Here is a 14,364-nt window from a genome sequence, read left to right on the forward strand (position 1 = left end):
GTCAGGGTTTCAAACTACTGCCACACTTAAATCACAGTTTATTGGTGTGCCTGTATAAGATCGTTGCGAAATAAATGAATGACAAAATAACACAATTTTTTTTTTCCCATCTTGACATCTTTTTATTTTCCGGGATAAACCAAAAAGAAATCTAAATATTCTATTAAAAGAGCAAGTAGTTGCATTGGGGGCAATTAAGTTTTACAGGCCTGTGTATTGGTCTTCCAAAAATGTGTGATTAAAATACATTTCATTCCAACAAAAATAAAAAGGTCTAAAAAATACCCCCAATTCACTCTTCCCTTTTCTAGTATTGATCTAACTAATGGATATTAAAAATGCTAATAAATTAGTGCTTTTTTTTATTTAATCAAAAGAACAAAAACCTTGCAGGGCTTTCGGCCTGACATGCAGCCTTCGTGCCTCATGATTAGACATTACAAGAGGACATTTTGGCACAATCAAAGCTTTCATTTCAACCAATTGGAGTCTCAGTCAAACAAAAGAGAAAAATCATTGCTGCTCGTGCACCCAAATGCATTTGCCTTTTCCTCCCTCCATCCATTTACTGTGTCACATATCCTGACTTAGTGACATACTATAAGTCAACGATGTGAATCACTGTCCTAGCAATTTCGCCCCTTTTACCTTTATTTCTAAATGTGAACAAGCTTTAAGTACCGTCGCCATCCAAAAATCACTTACACAACCACTTTTTGTACTTTGACATTGTCTTTCACCTAACTTGATAGCCTGTGACTATTGTATCCAAACTCCAAAATAATCCTGGAATCCTCGTTTCTACAACCCCCAATTCCAATGAAGTTGGGACGTTGTGTTAAACATAAGTAAAAACAGAATACAATGATTTGCAAAATTTGAATACACTACAACGAAGATATTTAATGTTCAAACTGATCAACTTTGTTTTTAGCAAAGCAACATGTTCCAAAAAAGCTGGGACAGGTGGCAAAAAGCTGGGACAGGTGGCAAAAAAGAGTTGAAAAAGTTGAGGAATGCTCATCGAACACCTATTTGGAACATCCCACAGGTGAACAGGCTAATTGGGAACAGGTGGGTGCCATGATTGGGTATAAAAGGAGCTGCCCTGAATTGCTCAGTCATTCACAAGCAAACATGGGGCGAGGTTCACCTCTTTGTGAACAAGTGCGTGACAAAATAGTCGAATAGTTTAAGGACAATGTTCCGCAGTGTAAAATTGCAAGGAAGGTAGGGATTTCATCATCTACGGTCCATAATATCATCAAAAGGTTCAGAGAATCTAGAGAAATCCCTGCATTAAGTGGCAAGACCGAAAACCAACATTGAATGCCCGTGACCTTTGATCCCTCAGGCGGCACTACATCAAAAACCAACATCAGTGTGTAAAGGATAACACCACATGGGCTCAGGAACACTTCAGAAAACCAATGTCAGTAAATACAGTTCGGCGCTACATCCGTAAGTGCAACTTGAAACGCTACTGTGCAAAGCAAAAGCCATTTATCAACAACACCCAGAAACGCCGCCGGACTAAGATGGACTAATGCAAAGTGGAAAAGTGTTCTGTGGTCCGACGACTCCACATTCCAAATTGTTTTTGGAAATTATGGATGTCGTGTCCTCCGGGCCAAAGAGGAAAAGAACCATCCGGACTGTTATGGACGCAAAGTTCAAAAGCCAGCATCTGTGATGGTATGGGGCTGTGTTTGTGCCAATGGCATGGGTAACTTACACATCTGTGAAGGCACCATTAATGCTGAAAGTTACATACAGGTTTTGGAGAAAAATATGCTGCCATCCAAGCAACATCTTTTTCATGGACACCCCTGCTTATTTCAGCAAGACAATGCCAAACCACATTCTGCACGTGTTGCAACACCGTGGCTTCGTAGTAAAAGAGTGCGGGTAGTAGACTGGCCTGCCTGCAGTCCAGACCTGTCTCCCATTGAAAATGTGTGGTGCATTATGAAGCGTAAAATACGACAACGGAGACCCCGGACTGTTGAACAGCTGAAGCTGGACCTCAAGCGAGAATGGGAAAGAATTCCACATACAAAGCTTCAACAATTAGTGTCCTCAGTTCCCAAATGTTTATTAAATGTTGTTAAAAGAAAAGGTGATGTAACACAGTGGAAAACATGACCCAGTCCCAGCTTTTTTGGAACGTGTTGCAGCCATAAAATTCTAAGTTAATGATTATTTGCGAAAAACAATCAAGTTTTGTCAGTTTGAACATTAAATGTCTTGTCTTTGTAGTGTATTCAATTAAATATAGGTTGAACATGATTTGCAAATCATTGTATTCTGTTTTTATTTGTAACACAACATACCAAATTCATTGGCGTTGGGGTTGTATAATTTCAGGTAGTTATGTCACTTTCTGGGCCTTTTCCTCAAAGGAGGAGTATACTGTATATTACTAAACTATTTGAATAATTATATGCACAAAGCAAAAGAAAAAAAAACTTGTAATAATGCCACAAGATGCCTCACTGATTTCCAACACAGCAGCCTGAGATGCTGACACCATGTCAGCCACAGAAAGAACAACATGACACTGTTGCTTCAACTTGAGAAAAGGATGAGGTGACGTGGTTGTATCTGGACACTGGATAGAGAAAGTCAACACCTATTAAAATAGGTTTGGTTTTTTTTTTACCCCAATTTAAAAAAAAAATGACACCATGATAAATAATTTTGGAATGATTTGATTTTGAAAAAAAAAGAGACTTATACCCTGTACCATTGAAATGGTAAAATGAAAATACATCTTTTTGCAGGAATATATATATATTTTTAAATACAACTCCAAAAATATGTTTACATATTTTTACAAAAATATGTTTACATATTTTTGCACCATTTTTTTTTTTCTTTAGTCAAGGTGGAGGGATTTATTTAACAACAGTCCAGAGCCCAGACCTAAATTCTATATAAAATCTGTGGTGTTACCTGTAGGGGACCACGCAATCTGACACATTTCAAATAGTTTTGTCTGGAAGAGTGGTGAAATACTATAAAGGGAAGGGAAAGTCAAAGAACATATAATGGAGTTTGGAAATAGGGTTTTAAGACAGTAAGGGTTTCACCCCTGAGTTTAAGGTTTCAAACAGTTTAAGGGGTTTTAAGTTTCAAATGAGGCTTTAAAGCCTGATTCCAAACAAGGTTTAGGGTTCGAGCCTGCGTTAGGTTTTCAAAGTCAGGTTTCAAGACAGGATTAAAGTTTCAAGTTGGATTTCAAATGGCAGGGTTAAGTTTCGAGTTAAGTACTAGTTTTACAGTGAGCAAGCTGTATTTTCTTTAATATATGTTCCTCACAACGAACGCGTTTCATTTTCAACTGAATCGTAGAAGTTATAAATCACATGTTTTGGGAAAAAATTTGAACATCAGAAAAAAAAGCTCTTTTTTTTTTTGTTTGTTTTTTTAAACTGGTGTGTACAATTCCTCTATCCACTGCACATGCTTGGATAGCACGATGTGTCTGTGCGGCTTGTAACTGGAATCTCCCATCTTGCAGCAGACCATGAAGATTCACGACGTGATATCACGTGATGTTGGACAGACAGTATGCGCGGACGTGAACCGGCATTCCTGACCAAAAGGAAGAGATGACGTGAGGCTCGATCCACGTGCGTGTGTGTGTGTGTGTGCAGTAGAACAAGTCCACTCTCCCTCTTGTATCTCATTATATCAGACTGTCCAACACAAGACAGGAGAGAAAAACAATACAATAAAACACAAGAATAAGAACAGTGTGCTCAGAGAGAAAAAAAGAGATTTTAAACAGCAGCAGTTCCAATGCAAATAACAATACCCTGGACTAAAACACTGGCATCCACTTCAGACAAAATGTGAGGGATTATTGGGCTTTTGGTGAAAATGAACCTAAAATTTACCGATTTGAAAAATCACAAAATTTCCCAACACATTAGCAGTGGGGAAGAACATCTGTCGACAGAGTTAGAGTAATTTCCAACTTCTTTTGATACAGCGATGCAAATTGGTGGATTACTAGTACAGAATTCAAAGGAAATAGTTTGTAAAACTAATATTCAATTCTATTTTAAAAGGTGTTCAGTAACAAAAAAACATGCTTGCGATATCTCAACATTACTAAGAATGAAGACAAGCAGTACTAAAACAACAGATGGTTAGATGCATTCAAAAGTTTAGAGAAGCTTATATTAAGGTCACCTGTAAAGGTTAAGGCATTTTAAGTTCATTGTGAAATTTCACCCAAAAGCCAAATCTGCCTAACATTTTGTGAGTCGTGGATGCGGGAATGATGAGAGATGACAAGGTAAACAGGAGACAAACTGTGCAACCCTCTCCAGCACCACAAGCACGCTGAGTTTTCAAAACAAGAGCCGGAAGTTGATCGACAAGGTCGGAGGTACTGAACCCAAACAGGGGGGGGGGGCATTTTTACACACAAAATTTTTTAACTATTTAAAAACCCCAGTCCATCGATTCCAGCTCATTGCTGTCATTAAAGCAGCAGTCAGCTTGTTGGCCTTCATGTCAGTGCAACACACACACACACACACACACATTGATCGGGGGGATAACAAGTAATATTGAGGTGAAGTGTTGTAAAAAGAACAAGCTTTATCGACTTGCTCGGCATCCTTTCTCCACTCACACACGCACACACTAATGTGGCTAACAGAGGCCGGAGGCCACCGCAGACCCTTGTAATGAGAGTCAACTCAATTAAGCAAGGGGTTGGATGATTTGGAAAAGGGGGGATTCAAAAGATGATCATGTGACATTTCACTCCCCTGACAATCTGTTGCTCACGGCCTCGAAGAGATAACATTCGCAGTGCTCGAATAAAAACAACAGGAAATACTTAAGGATGTTAAGCGCATACGTGTGTGTGTGTGTGTGTGCGTGTAGTGGTGGTGTTCCTCTCCTCTCGCGGCCTCCTGCCTGGTGGGGGCGCCGCACTGCCATTCATAGACGCTTCTCCTTTGCAACGCCATTCTGCACGTGCTTCCTGCCGGCACACAGCAGCGGATGAGCGTGAGCGACACAGGATATCAGAGGCGTTCAAGGCCACCCAGATATAAGCACACATAGAAACAAACAACCATTCGCACACACATTCACACCTACGGGCAATTTAGAGTCTTCAATCAACCTACCATGCATGTTTTTTGGGAATGTGGGAGGAAATCGGAGTACCCGGAGAAAACCCACGCGGGCACGGGGAGAACATGCAAACTCCACACAGGCGGGGCCGGGATTTAAACTCAGAAATGTGACGCAGATGTGCTAACCAGTCGTCCACCGTGCCGTGTATTCATCATTAAATTATATTTTATTAACCAATTAACGAATTAAAAAATGTTTTAGTAATATTTGTTTTTATGTCAAATTGTTTATTTGAATCATGAAACAATATTTAATTTAAATTAATGAAACAATTCTTAACTAAAAATAAAATGTATTAATATTTGTATTTGATTATTGACAGTAAATCAATTAACAAATTATTAAATGAGGTAAATTAATAATAAATGAATAAATTCCTTTTCCATCCATCCATCCATTCTCTTCCGCTTATCTGAGGTCGGGTCGCGTGGGCAGTAGCTTTAGCAGGGACGTCCAGACTTCCCTCTCCCCAGCCACATCATCCAGCTCTTCCGGCGGGGATCCTGAGGCGTTCCCAGGCAAGCCGAGAGACGCAGTCTCTCCAGCGTGTCCTGGGTCGTCCCCGGGGTCTCCTTCCGGTGGCACGTGCCCGGAACACCTCACCAGGGAGGCGTCCGGGAGGCATCCTAAACAGATGCCCAAGTCATCTCATCTGGCTCCTTTCAATGTGGAGGAGCAGCGGCTCTACTCTGAGCCCCTCCCGGATGACCGCGCTTCTCACCCTATTTCTAAGGGAGAGCCCGGACCCCCTGCGGAGGAAACTCATTTCGGCCGCTTGTTCATTTCCGGGATCTTGTTCTTTCGGTCACGACCCACAGCTCGTGACCATAGGTGAGGGTAGGAACTTAGATCGACCGGTAAATTGAGAGCTTCGCCTTTCGGCTTAGCTCCTTCTTTACCACAACGGACCGATACAAAGTCCGCATCAATGCAGACGCTGCACTGACCCGCCTGTCGATCTCCCGTTCCATTCTTCCCTCACTCGTGAACAAGACACCAAGGTACTTGAACTCCTCCACTCGGGGCAGGATCTCATCCCCGACCTGGAAAGGGCACTCCACCCTTTTTCCGACTGTGGGCCATGGTTTCAGATTTGGAGGTGCTGATTCTCATCCCAGCCGCTTCACACTCAGCTGCGACCCGCTCCAGTGAGAGTTGGAGATCACGGCTTGATGAAGCCAATAGAACCACATCCTCTGCAAAAAGCAGAGATGCAATACTGAGGCCACCAAACCGGACCCCCTCTACGCCTCAGCTGCGCCTAGAAATTCTGTCCATAAAAGTAATGAACAAAATCGGTGACAAAGGGCAGCCTGGCGGAGTCTAACCCTCAAAGGAAATGAGTCCAACTTACTGCCAGCAATCCAGAGCAAACTCTGACACCGGTCGTACAGGGACCGAACAGCCCGTATCAGGGGGTTCGGCACCCCACACTCCCGAACAGCCCCCACAGGACACCCAGAGGGACACGGTCGAACGCCTTCTCCAAGTCCACAAAGCACATGCAGACTGGTTGGCCGAACTCCCATCCACCCTCGAGGGTGCAGAGCTGGTCCACTGTTCCACGGCCAAGACGAAACCACACTGCTCCTCTTGAATCTGAGATTCGACTTCCCGACAGGCCTCCTCTCCTGCACCCCTGAATAAAATTTACCATTGAGGCTTAGGAGTCTGATCTCCCTGTAGTTGGAACACACCCTCCGGTCCCCCTTCTATAAAAGGGGGACCACCACCCAAGTTTCCCAATCCGATGTTGTAGAGGCATGTCAACCAGGACATCCCCACAACATCAGAGCCTTTAGGAACTCCGGGCGAATGTTATCTACCCCCGGGGCCTTGCCACCGAGGAGCTTTTTAACCACCTCGGTGACCTCAGCCCCAGAGATAGGGGAGCCCACCTCAGAGACCCAAGACTCTGCTTTGTCATGGGAAGGTATGTCGGTGGAATTGAGGAGGTCTACGAAGTATTCTCCCCACCGACTCACAACGTCCCAAGTCGAGGCCAGCAGCGCACCATCCCCACTATACACAGTGTTGATGGTGCACTGCTTTTCCCTCCTGAGACGCCAGATGGTGGACCAGAATTTCCTTGAAGCCGTCCGGAAATTGTTCTCCATGACCTCACCAAACTCCTCCTATGTCCGAGTTTTTGCCTCAGCGACCACCAAAGCTGCATTCTGCTTGGCCAGCCGGTACCCATCAGCTGCCTCAGGTGTCTCACAGGCCAAAAAGGCACGATAGGACTCCTTCTTCAGCTTGACGGCATCACTCACCGCTGGTTTCCACCAACGGGGTCGGGGGATTTCCGCCACAAGAGGTACCGACTACCTTACGACCACAGCTCCAGAGACATGGGTGAAGTTCTGCCGGAGGTGGGAGTTGAAACTCCTTCTGACAGGGGATTCTGCCAGACGTTCCCAGCAGACCCTCTCAATACGTTTGGGTCAGGTCGGACTGGCATCTTCCCCCACCATCGGCGCCAACTCACCACCAGGTGCTGATCAGTTGACAGCTCCGCCCCTCTCCGATGACACGACCACAAAGCCGATCATCGAACTACGACCTAGGGTGTCCTGGTGCCAAGTGCACATGTTGACACCCTTAGGCTTGAACATGGTGTTCGTTATGGATAATCTGTGATGATCACAGAAGTCCAATAACAGAACACCACTCGGGTTCTGATCGGGGGGGCCGTTGCTCCCAATCACGCCCTTCCAGGTCTCACTGTCATTGCCCACGTGAGCATTGAAGTCCCCCAGCAGAACGATGGAGTCCCCAGCGGGAGCGCTCTCCAGCACCCCCTCCAAAGACTCCAAAAAGGGTGGGTCTTCTGAACTGCTGTTTTGTGGCACCTGTAGCCGGGGTCAGATCGCCAAGGTCCCCGCCTTCGGCCACCGCCCAGCTCACACTGCACCCGACCCCTGTGGCCCCTCCCTATGGTGGTGAGCCCATGGGAAGGGGGACCCACGTTACCCTTTCAGGCTGGGCCCCATGGGTGCAGGCCCGGCCACCAGGCGCTTGCCTTCGAGGCCCCACCTCCAGGCCTGTCTCCAAAGGGGGGCCCCTCTGACCTGCGTCCAGGCAGGTGAAACTTATATCCATTTGCTTTATTCATCATGGGGGTTTTTGGAGCCGTGCTTTGTCTGGTCCCTCACCTATGACCTGTTTGTCATGGGAGACCCTACCAGGGGCGTGAAGCCCCAGACAACTTAGCTCCTCCTTAGATCATTGGGACACACAAACCCCTCCACCACGATAAGGTGACAGCTCAAGGAGATTTTAATTAACACACACACATTTTAATTAATCGATTTTAGGAAGAAACAGCTTAATTAATGCAACAAATATTGCAGAACTCTCTGTGGGAAGAACGGAGATGGCCTGCACACCATACTTGGCCCAACTCTTGACCTAAACTAAAAAAAAAATGTGTGCGGTGGTTAGCAGTTCTGCCTCACAGTCGCGGGTTCCCGGATTCTAATGTCCTGTGTGGAATATTGATGTACTCTCCTCATTTAAAGTACGGTTAGCTGATGTCAACAGGTCGGACGTGTTTTCCCCGCTGAGATGTCAGAAAGATCAAGTGTCAGTATCTTCTCACCCATCGTCAGAGTTGTGATGTCCAGCATCATCATTGGGGTGATCACTGTCGCGATTTGTGGCTGCCGCCTGAGGATTTCTGAGCAGGCCCGCTGCTGCCTTGGAGCCCTCCTCGTCCTCATACTCCCTGACATCGTTCACCTCATTCATCTTCAGCAATTTTACTACGAATATGACGATGAACTGTGGGGGGAAACACACAGATCCAATCATTATTAATGTCAATTTAGTTACAGCGAACCCCTGTTCTTTGTGGAGGTTCCAGAACCACCTGCAATAGGTGGAACACTGCAACATAAAGACCATATACATTTGTTTTGGGGAAATAGTAAACACATTTACATGTATTAAAACATATTTTTAAACATTTTTTAACACACATTAAAAATTGCAAGCATAAAATGTATCTAAAGTATTGTATGTATTGTAGTGTCTGTGTTTTAGATGTGTGCCTTTTAGAGGCGGGTCCTGGTGGGCTAGTCTGCATGTGAGTGTCTGGGCATGAGCTGTGACCGACAGCAGTCACTGCCTGAATGTGCTCATTGTCTTTATGTGTTCCTGAAAAGTGCATCTGTCACGTACGTGGTTAGGGCGAAGGCGAGGAACGCAAGGCAAGAACATGGTGGACCCAATTGCAGGGAAGCAGGGAGGCAAGGCAGGAGTGCGGGAATCTCAAAATAATAATATTTAATTCCAAAAACAAAGGAAAACAAAGATCATGAAAAAGTCTAAATGCTAAATTAACAAAGTCCAAAATCTAAACACAAAGTAACAAAGAAACACTTGAGTGAACCCAAAACAAGAAACAAGACATGACTGGTGAAATACCTGAGCGATAATGACATGGCAAGACATGTGACAACGACAATGAACCGACGAGAACTGAAAGAAACCAGGGAACTAAATACAAACAAATTGACGAGACAACGAGGAACACCTGGACAAGACGAGTGGCTAGAGAGAGCTGATTGGTCGACAAAGTAGACGAGAACAGGTGGACACAACAACCTAATGAGCACACGACAAACATGGAACACAGGAAAACATTGAACAAAACTAAACACAACCCAAACCAAAACACAGACCATGACAGCATCAGCAACTGTGTTTCTCCTTTCTCACATGCAAGGGCGTTAGGGCTGCATGATATTTTATTTGAGCATCGTAAATGCGATGTACGCGTGCGCAATAGTTGCATCGCAGGGTCTGCTGCGATGCTGGTGTACTGTAATATACAGTGAATCAACGGTAATATTAAAAGTGACTGGCAGAAGGACCTGTTTGGACATGCTAATAAGATTAGCACCCATGTTACCGTAAATTATAACGCTTCAAACAACACGTAGCAGCCCAAAGTGTTACTTATCTCCTTGTATGATAACTACTATGAATGAGGACATCCATCCATCTATTTTCTGTCCCGCTTCTCCTCACTAGGGTCGCGGGCGTGCTGGAGCCTATCCCAGCTATCTTCAGGCGAGAGGCGGGGTACACCCTGAACTGGTCGTCAGCCAAACGCAGGGCACATAAATAACGTACATTCACACCTACAGGCAATTTAGAGTCTTCAATTAACCTACCACGCATGTTTTTGGGATGTGTGAGGAATGCTGTATTACAAAAGAACATATTTCCTCCCATTTCGGCAGTGTCCCACAATGCACCTTGCGCACTTACGCAGCTGCCGCATGCCTGCCGTTTCATTCTAAAGAGCAAAATAGGAATTTTTTCCCATGCCCTCATTCAGGCGGGACGATGACTATTGTAATGGTCTTCTGACTGGACTCCCCAAAAAGAGCATTAAACCGCTGCAGCTCATACAGAATACTGCAACTCGGGTTCTGACCAAAACAAAGAGGTCAGAGCATATTACTCCAATTCTAAAGTATTTATACTGGCTCCCAATCAGCTTTAGAATAGATTTTAAAGTTCTGCTACTGGTCTATAAATAACTAACTGGTTTAGGTCCTGAATACATGAAAGAAATGCTAATGGTATACAAACCCAGTAGTGCTCTAAGATCGCCAGACTGTCATACTAGAGCGGCTCAAACTACCGGAGACAAATTCCTTGTGTGTTTTTTGGACATACTTGGCAAATAAAGATGATTCTGATTCTGATTCTGAAGTGACATAAGCCGTGACATAAGCCCCAAGTGTGAATGTTTTTAAGTCCAGAATTTCTCATGCTTTTTAGAGCATTTCCACTTTTACATTATATTTCCTGGGCTGTTTTAATTGTACTTTTATTTTTTTTCTTTTCTTTGTTTTTAGATGCTTTTAGTCATGTAAAGCACATTGAGTTACCTTGTGTATGAAATGCGCTATATGAATACATTTGAATACATTTTTTTTCCAACATCGTGCAGCCCTATTAAGCGTACTATAAAATCCCATGAAAAGCAATTGCTATAAACTGCAGATTTCTGTGATAATAGCAAGAATTCCCTCAATAGACAAGTAGAAACGTTCCACGATAAAATCTGGGATGTAGCGGGGCCGTCGTAGGTGAACCAGGATATATCAGGGGAGCACAGTATTTCTTACCAAGAACCAGTAGATGTTCATGAGCAACAAGGCGAGGAGCAAAGTGTTGAAGAAGAAGTAGAAGGGAATGTTGGGGACTGACACGCAGGTAGCATACAGCACTTTGAGGGGGAACCAGTACAGACGGAACCAGAACCTGAGGGAGGAACAGAGAAATGATAATACAAAGGAGCACATACATCTCCAAAATCAGATGGAATCATTGTGTGATGGTACCATAGTACATGGCATGATATAAAATTATTATTCATCTAAAGCAGTGAGATTCAAGTGTGGTACGAGTACCACCAGTAGTACAGGGGCTCCCTCTAGTGGTATGCTAATTAATCACTGAATCCATCCATCCATATTTTTCCGCTTATCCGAGGTCGGGTCGCATGGGCAGCAGCTTAAGCAGGGAAGCCCAGAGACCCAGAGGCATTCCTAGGCCAGCCACCCTGCGGAGGAAACTCATTTGTATCCGCGATCTTGTTCTTTTGGTCACGACCCACAACTCGTGACCACAGGTGAGGGTATGACCGGTAAATAAAAAGCTTTGCCTTTTGACTCAGCTCTTTCTCTCTTTCCAATCCGCCTGTCCATCTCCCACTCCATTCTTCCATTAACAAAACACCGAGATACGTACTTGAAGTCCAACACTTGGGGCAGGATCTCTTCCACGACCCGGAGAGGGCACTCCAGCCTTTTCCAACTGAAGACCACGGTCTCAGATTTGGAGGTGCTGATTTTCATCCCGGCTGCTTCACGCTCGGCTTCCAACCGCTTTTGCCTCAGCGACCACAAAAGCCGCATTTCGCTTGGCTAGTCGGTACCCATCAGCTCCCTCAGGAGTCCTACAGGCCAAATTGGCGCCATGGGACTCCTTCAGCTTGACGCCATCCTTACCGCTGGTGTCCACCAACATGATCAGGGATTTTCGCCACGACAGGTACAGGCCACCTTACAGTAACAGCTTTGGTCGGCTGCCTCGACAAGGGAGGCGCGGAAACGGCTCCAGTCGGACTCAATGTCCCTCGCAACCCCTGGGACATGGGCGAAGTTCTGCCGGCGATGGGAGTTGAAACTCCTTCTAAAAGGGGACTCTGCCAGACATTCCCACTAGACCCTCACAATACATTTGGGTCTGCCAGGTCGGACCGGCTTCTTCCCCCCCCAATCGGATTGACAGCTCTTCAGCACCCCCACCAAGGACTCCAAGAAGGGTGGGTAATCTGAGCTGCTGTTTGGTGCACAGGCACAGACAACAGTCAGGACCCATCCCCCCAGTCGAAGGCGGAGAGAGGCTACCCTCTCGTCCACCGGGGTGAACCCCAACGTACAGGCAGTAGTCAGTATACCTACACCTGCTCAGTGCCTCTCAACTCCCTCTCCCGAGTAGAAGAGAGTCCAAACCCGCTCGAGAAGACTGATACCTGAGCCCAAGCCATGTGTCGAGGTGAGCCCGACTATATCCAGTTGGAATTTCTCGACCTCGCACACTAGCTCAGGCTCTTTCCCTTCCAGAGAGGTGACGTTCCACGTACCTAGAGCCAGTTTCTGTAGCCGGGGATCGGACCGCCAAGGTCCCCGACTTTGGCCGCTGCCCAGCTCACACTACACAAACCTCCTTGGCCCCTCCCAGAAGTGGTGAACCCATGGGAAGGGGAATCACTGAATCAAATGTTCAAAGACTGCATAATGTCACAGTGGCTCTGTCATTTTTTTAAGTACAATTCAGTTGTATTTAACTTATAAGTAAAATAACTTTGTGCAATTGGCTGGCGACCAGTTTAGAGTGTACTCCGCCTCCCGCCCACAGTTAGCTGGGATAGGTTTGCATGTTCTTCCCGTGCCTGCGTGGGTTTTCTCCGGGTACTCCGGTTTCCTCCCACATCCCAAAAACATGCATGGTAGGTTAATTGAAGACTCTAAATCACCCATAGGTGTGAATGGTTGTTTGTTTAGATGTGCCCTGCAATTTGATGGCGACCAGTTCAGGGTGTACTCCGGCTCTCGCCCAGAGTTAGCTGGGACAGGCTACAGCACGCCCGCGACCCTAGTGAGGATAAGCGGTATGGAAAATGGATAGATGGATTAAACAAATGCACCCGAAGTGTGCGTGTACCTGCATATGTGGCGAAGACTAATTTAACTCCTACCGTTAACAACCTAGTCTAAACTTAGTTCCTCCCCATATACAAAGCTTAACTGTGGATAGGTTCCACAAGGAAAAAAAAACACAAATATGTAATTTTGCGAATAGCATTCCGTGAATTGCCGAGTCATTACATGACCGCAGGGCATGATGTAAAATCATCATCAATCTTCCTTAACACCATCACTACACTGGTCGGTAGTTTTGCTTTTCTGTATGTTAGCATAACAACTGATAGCATGTTATTTTTTTTGTTCAATTTGCATTAGTATATGAATATAGGGCAAGATGTAAACTCCTTATCAATCTATATTGGTGTTTTTGTTACTCAATGTTGCTGTAAGTTTGCATAGACACTGTAAGCATGTTAAAATTTCATCAATACTCATTTGAAATCGTACTTGACTACATGGCATGATGTAGAATAATTATCAATCTGCTTTAGCACATTTGCTTCTCAGATCGCTTTCCTGGTATAGGTAGGTATGCTCCTAAATCTAGAAAAATAGCCGCCATTTTCTTTACATTTCACTGTGCCGGATTTTCGACACTTGGATTTAGCGGAGGTCCACCAAAATCTCGTTTAATCCTTGTTCTTTTCAGATTTCCTTGATGGGAAATCCCTCTCCCGCCTCGTTTTTGAAATTTTCAATTCAGGTGAGATTTTCTGTGGTTTTGACAAAGATGAAAATGTTCCTCAATTTCGGCATTGAAAATCATAAATTCATGGGATTCGGACACAATAAAGACCTATATGGACGTGATTCACTATTATTACTAATCTTGATTTGTGTATAGTTTGAAGTCAATCTGACGATGCGTTTGCTCTCAGTTTGACCCGGAAAATGAGATGGCTCGAGCGGATGCCGCCATTGAAAAATCGGAAAATGGCCTGTTTAAATATCACATTTCCGTCTCAAC

General features: G+C 44.9%; 1 protein-coding gene across 3 annotated transcripts in view; it reads right to left on the bottom strand.

Moving 5' to 3' along the window:
* Nucleotides 1-3,763: 3,763 nt before the first annotated feature.
* The window catches only part of cers1 (ceramide synthase 1), a 42,403-nt gene continuing 31,802 nt past the window's right edge, over nt 3,764-14,364 (bottom strand). For all 3 annotated transcript variants that reach the window (XM_061778390.1, XM_061778388.1, XM_061778391.1), the window contains 3 exons: nt 11,310-11,445; nt 8,765-8,946; nt 3,764-5,005 (listed from right to left, as the gene is read on the bottom strand). In XM_061778390.1, the coding sequence (XP_061634374.1) occupies nt 4,963-5,005; nt 8,765-8,946; nt 11,310-11,445 (361 nt within the window). In that variant the 3' untranslated portion in view covers nt 3,764-4,962. The remainder of the gene's footprint in view (nt 5,006-8,764; nt 8,947-11,309; nt 11,446-14,364) is intronic.

This window comes from Phyllopteryx taeniolatus, chromosome 7 (assembly GCF_024500385.1).
Source record: "Phyllopteryx taeniolatus isolate TA_2022b chromosome 7, UOR_Ptae_1.2, whole genome shotgun sequence".
Taxonomy (NCBI): domain Eukaryota; kingdom Metazoa; phylum Chordata; class Actinopteri; order Syngnathiformes; family Syngnathidae; genus Phyllopteryx; species Phyllopteryx taeniolatus.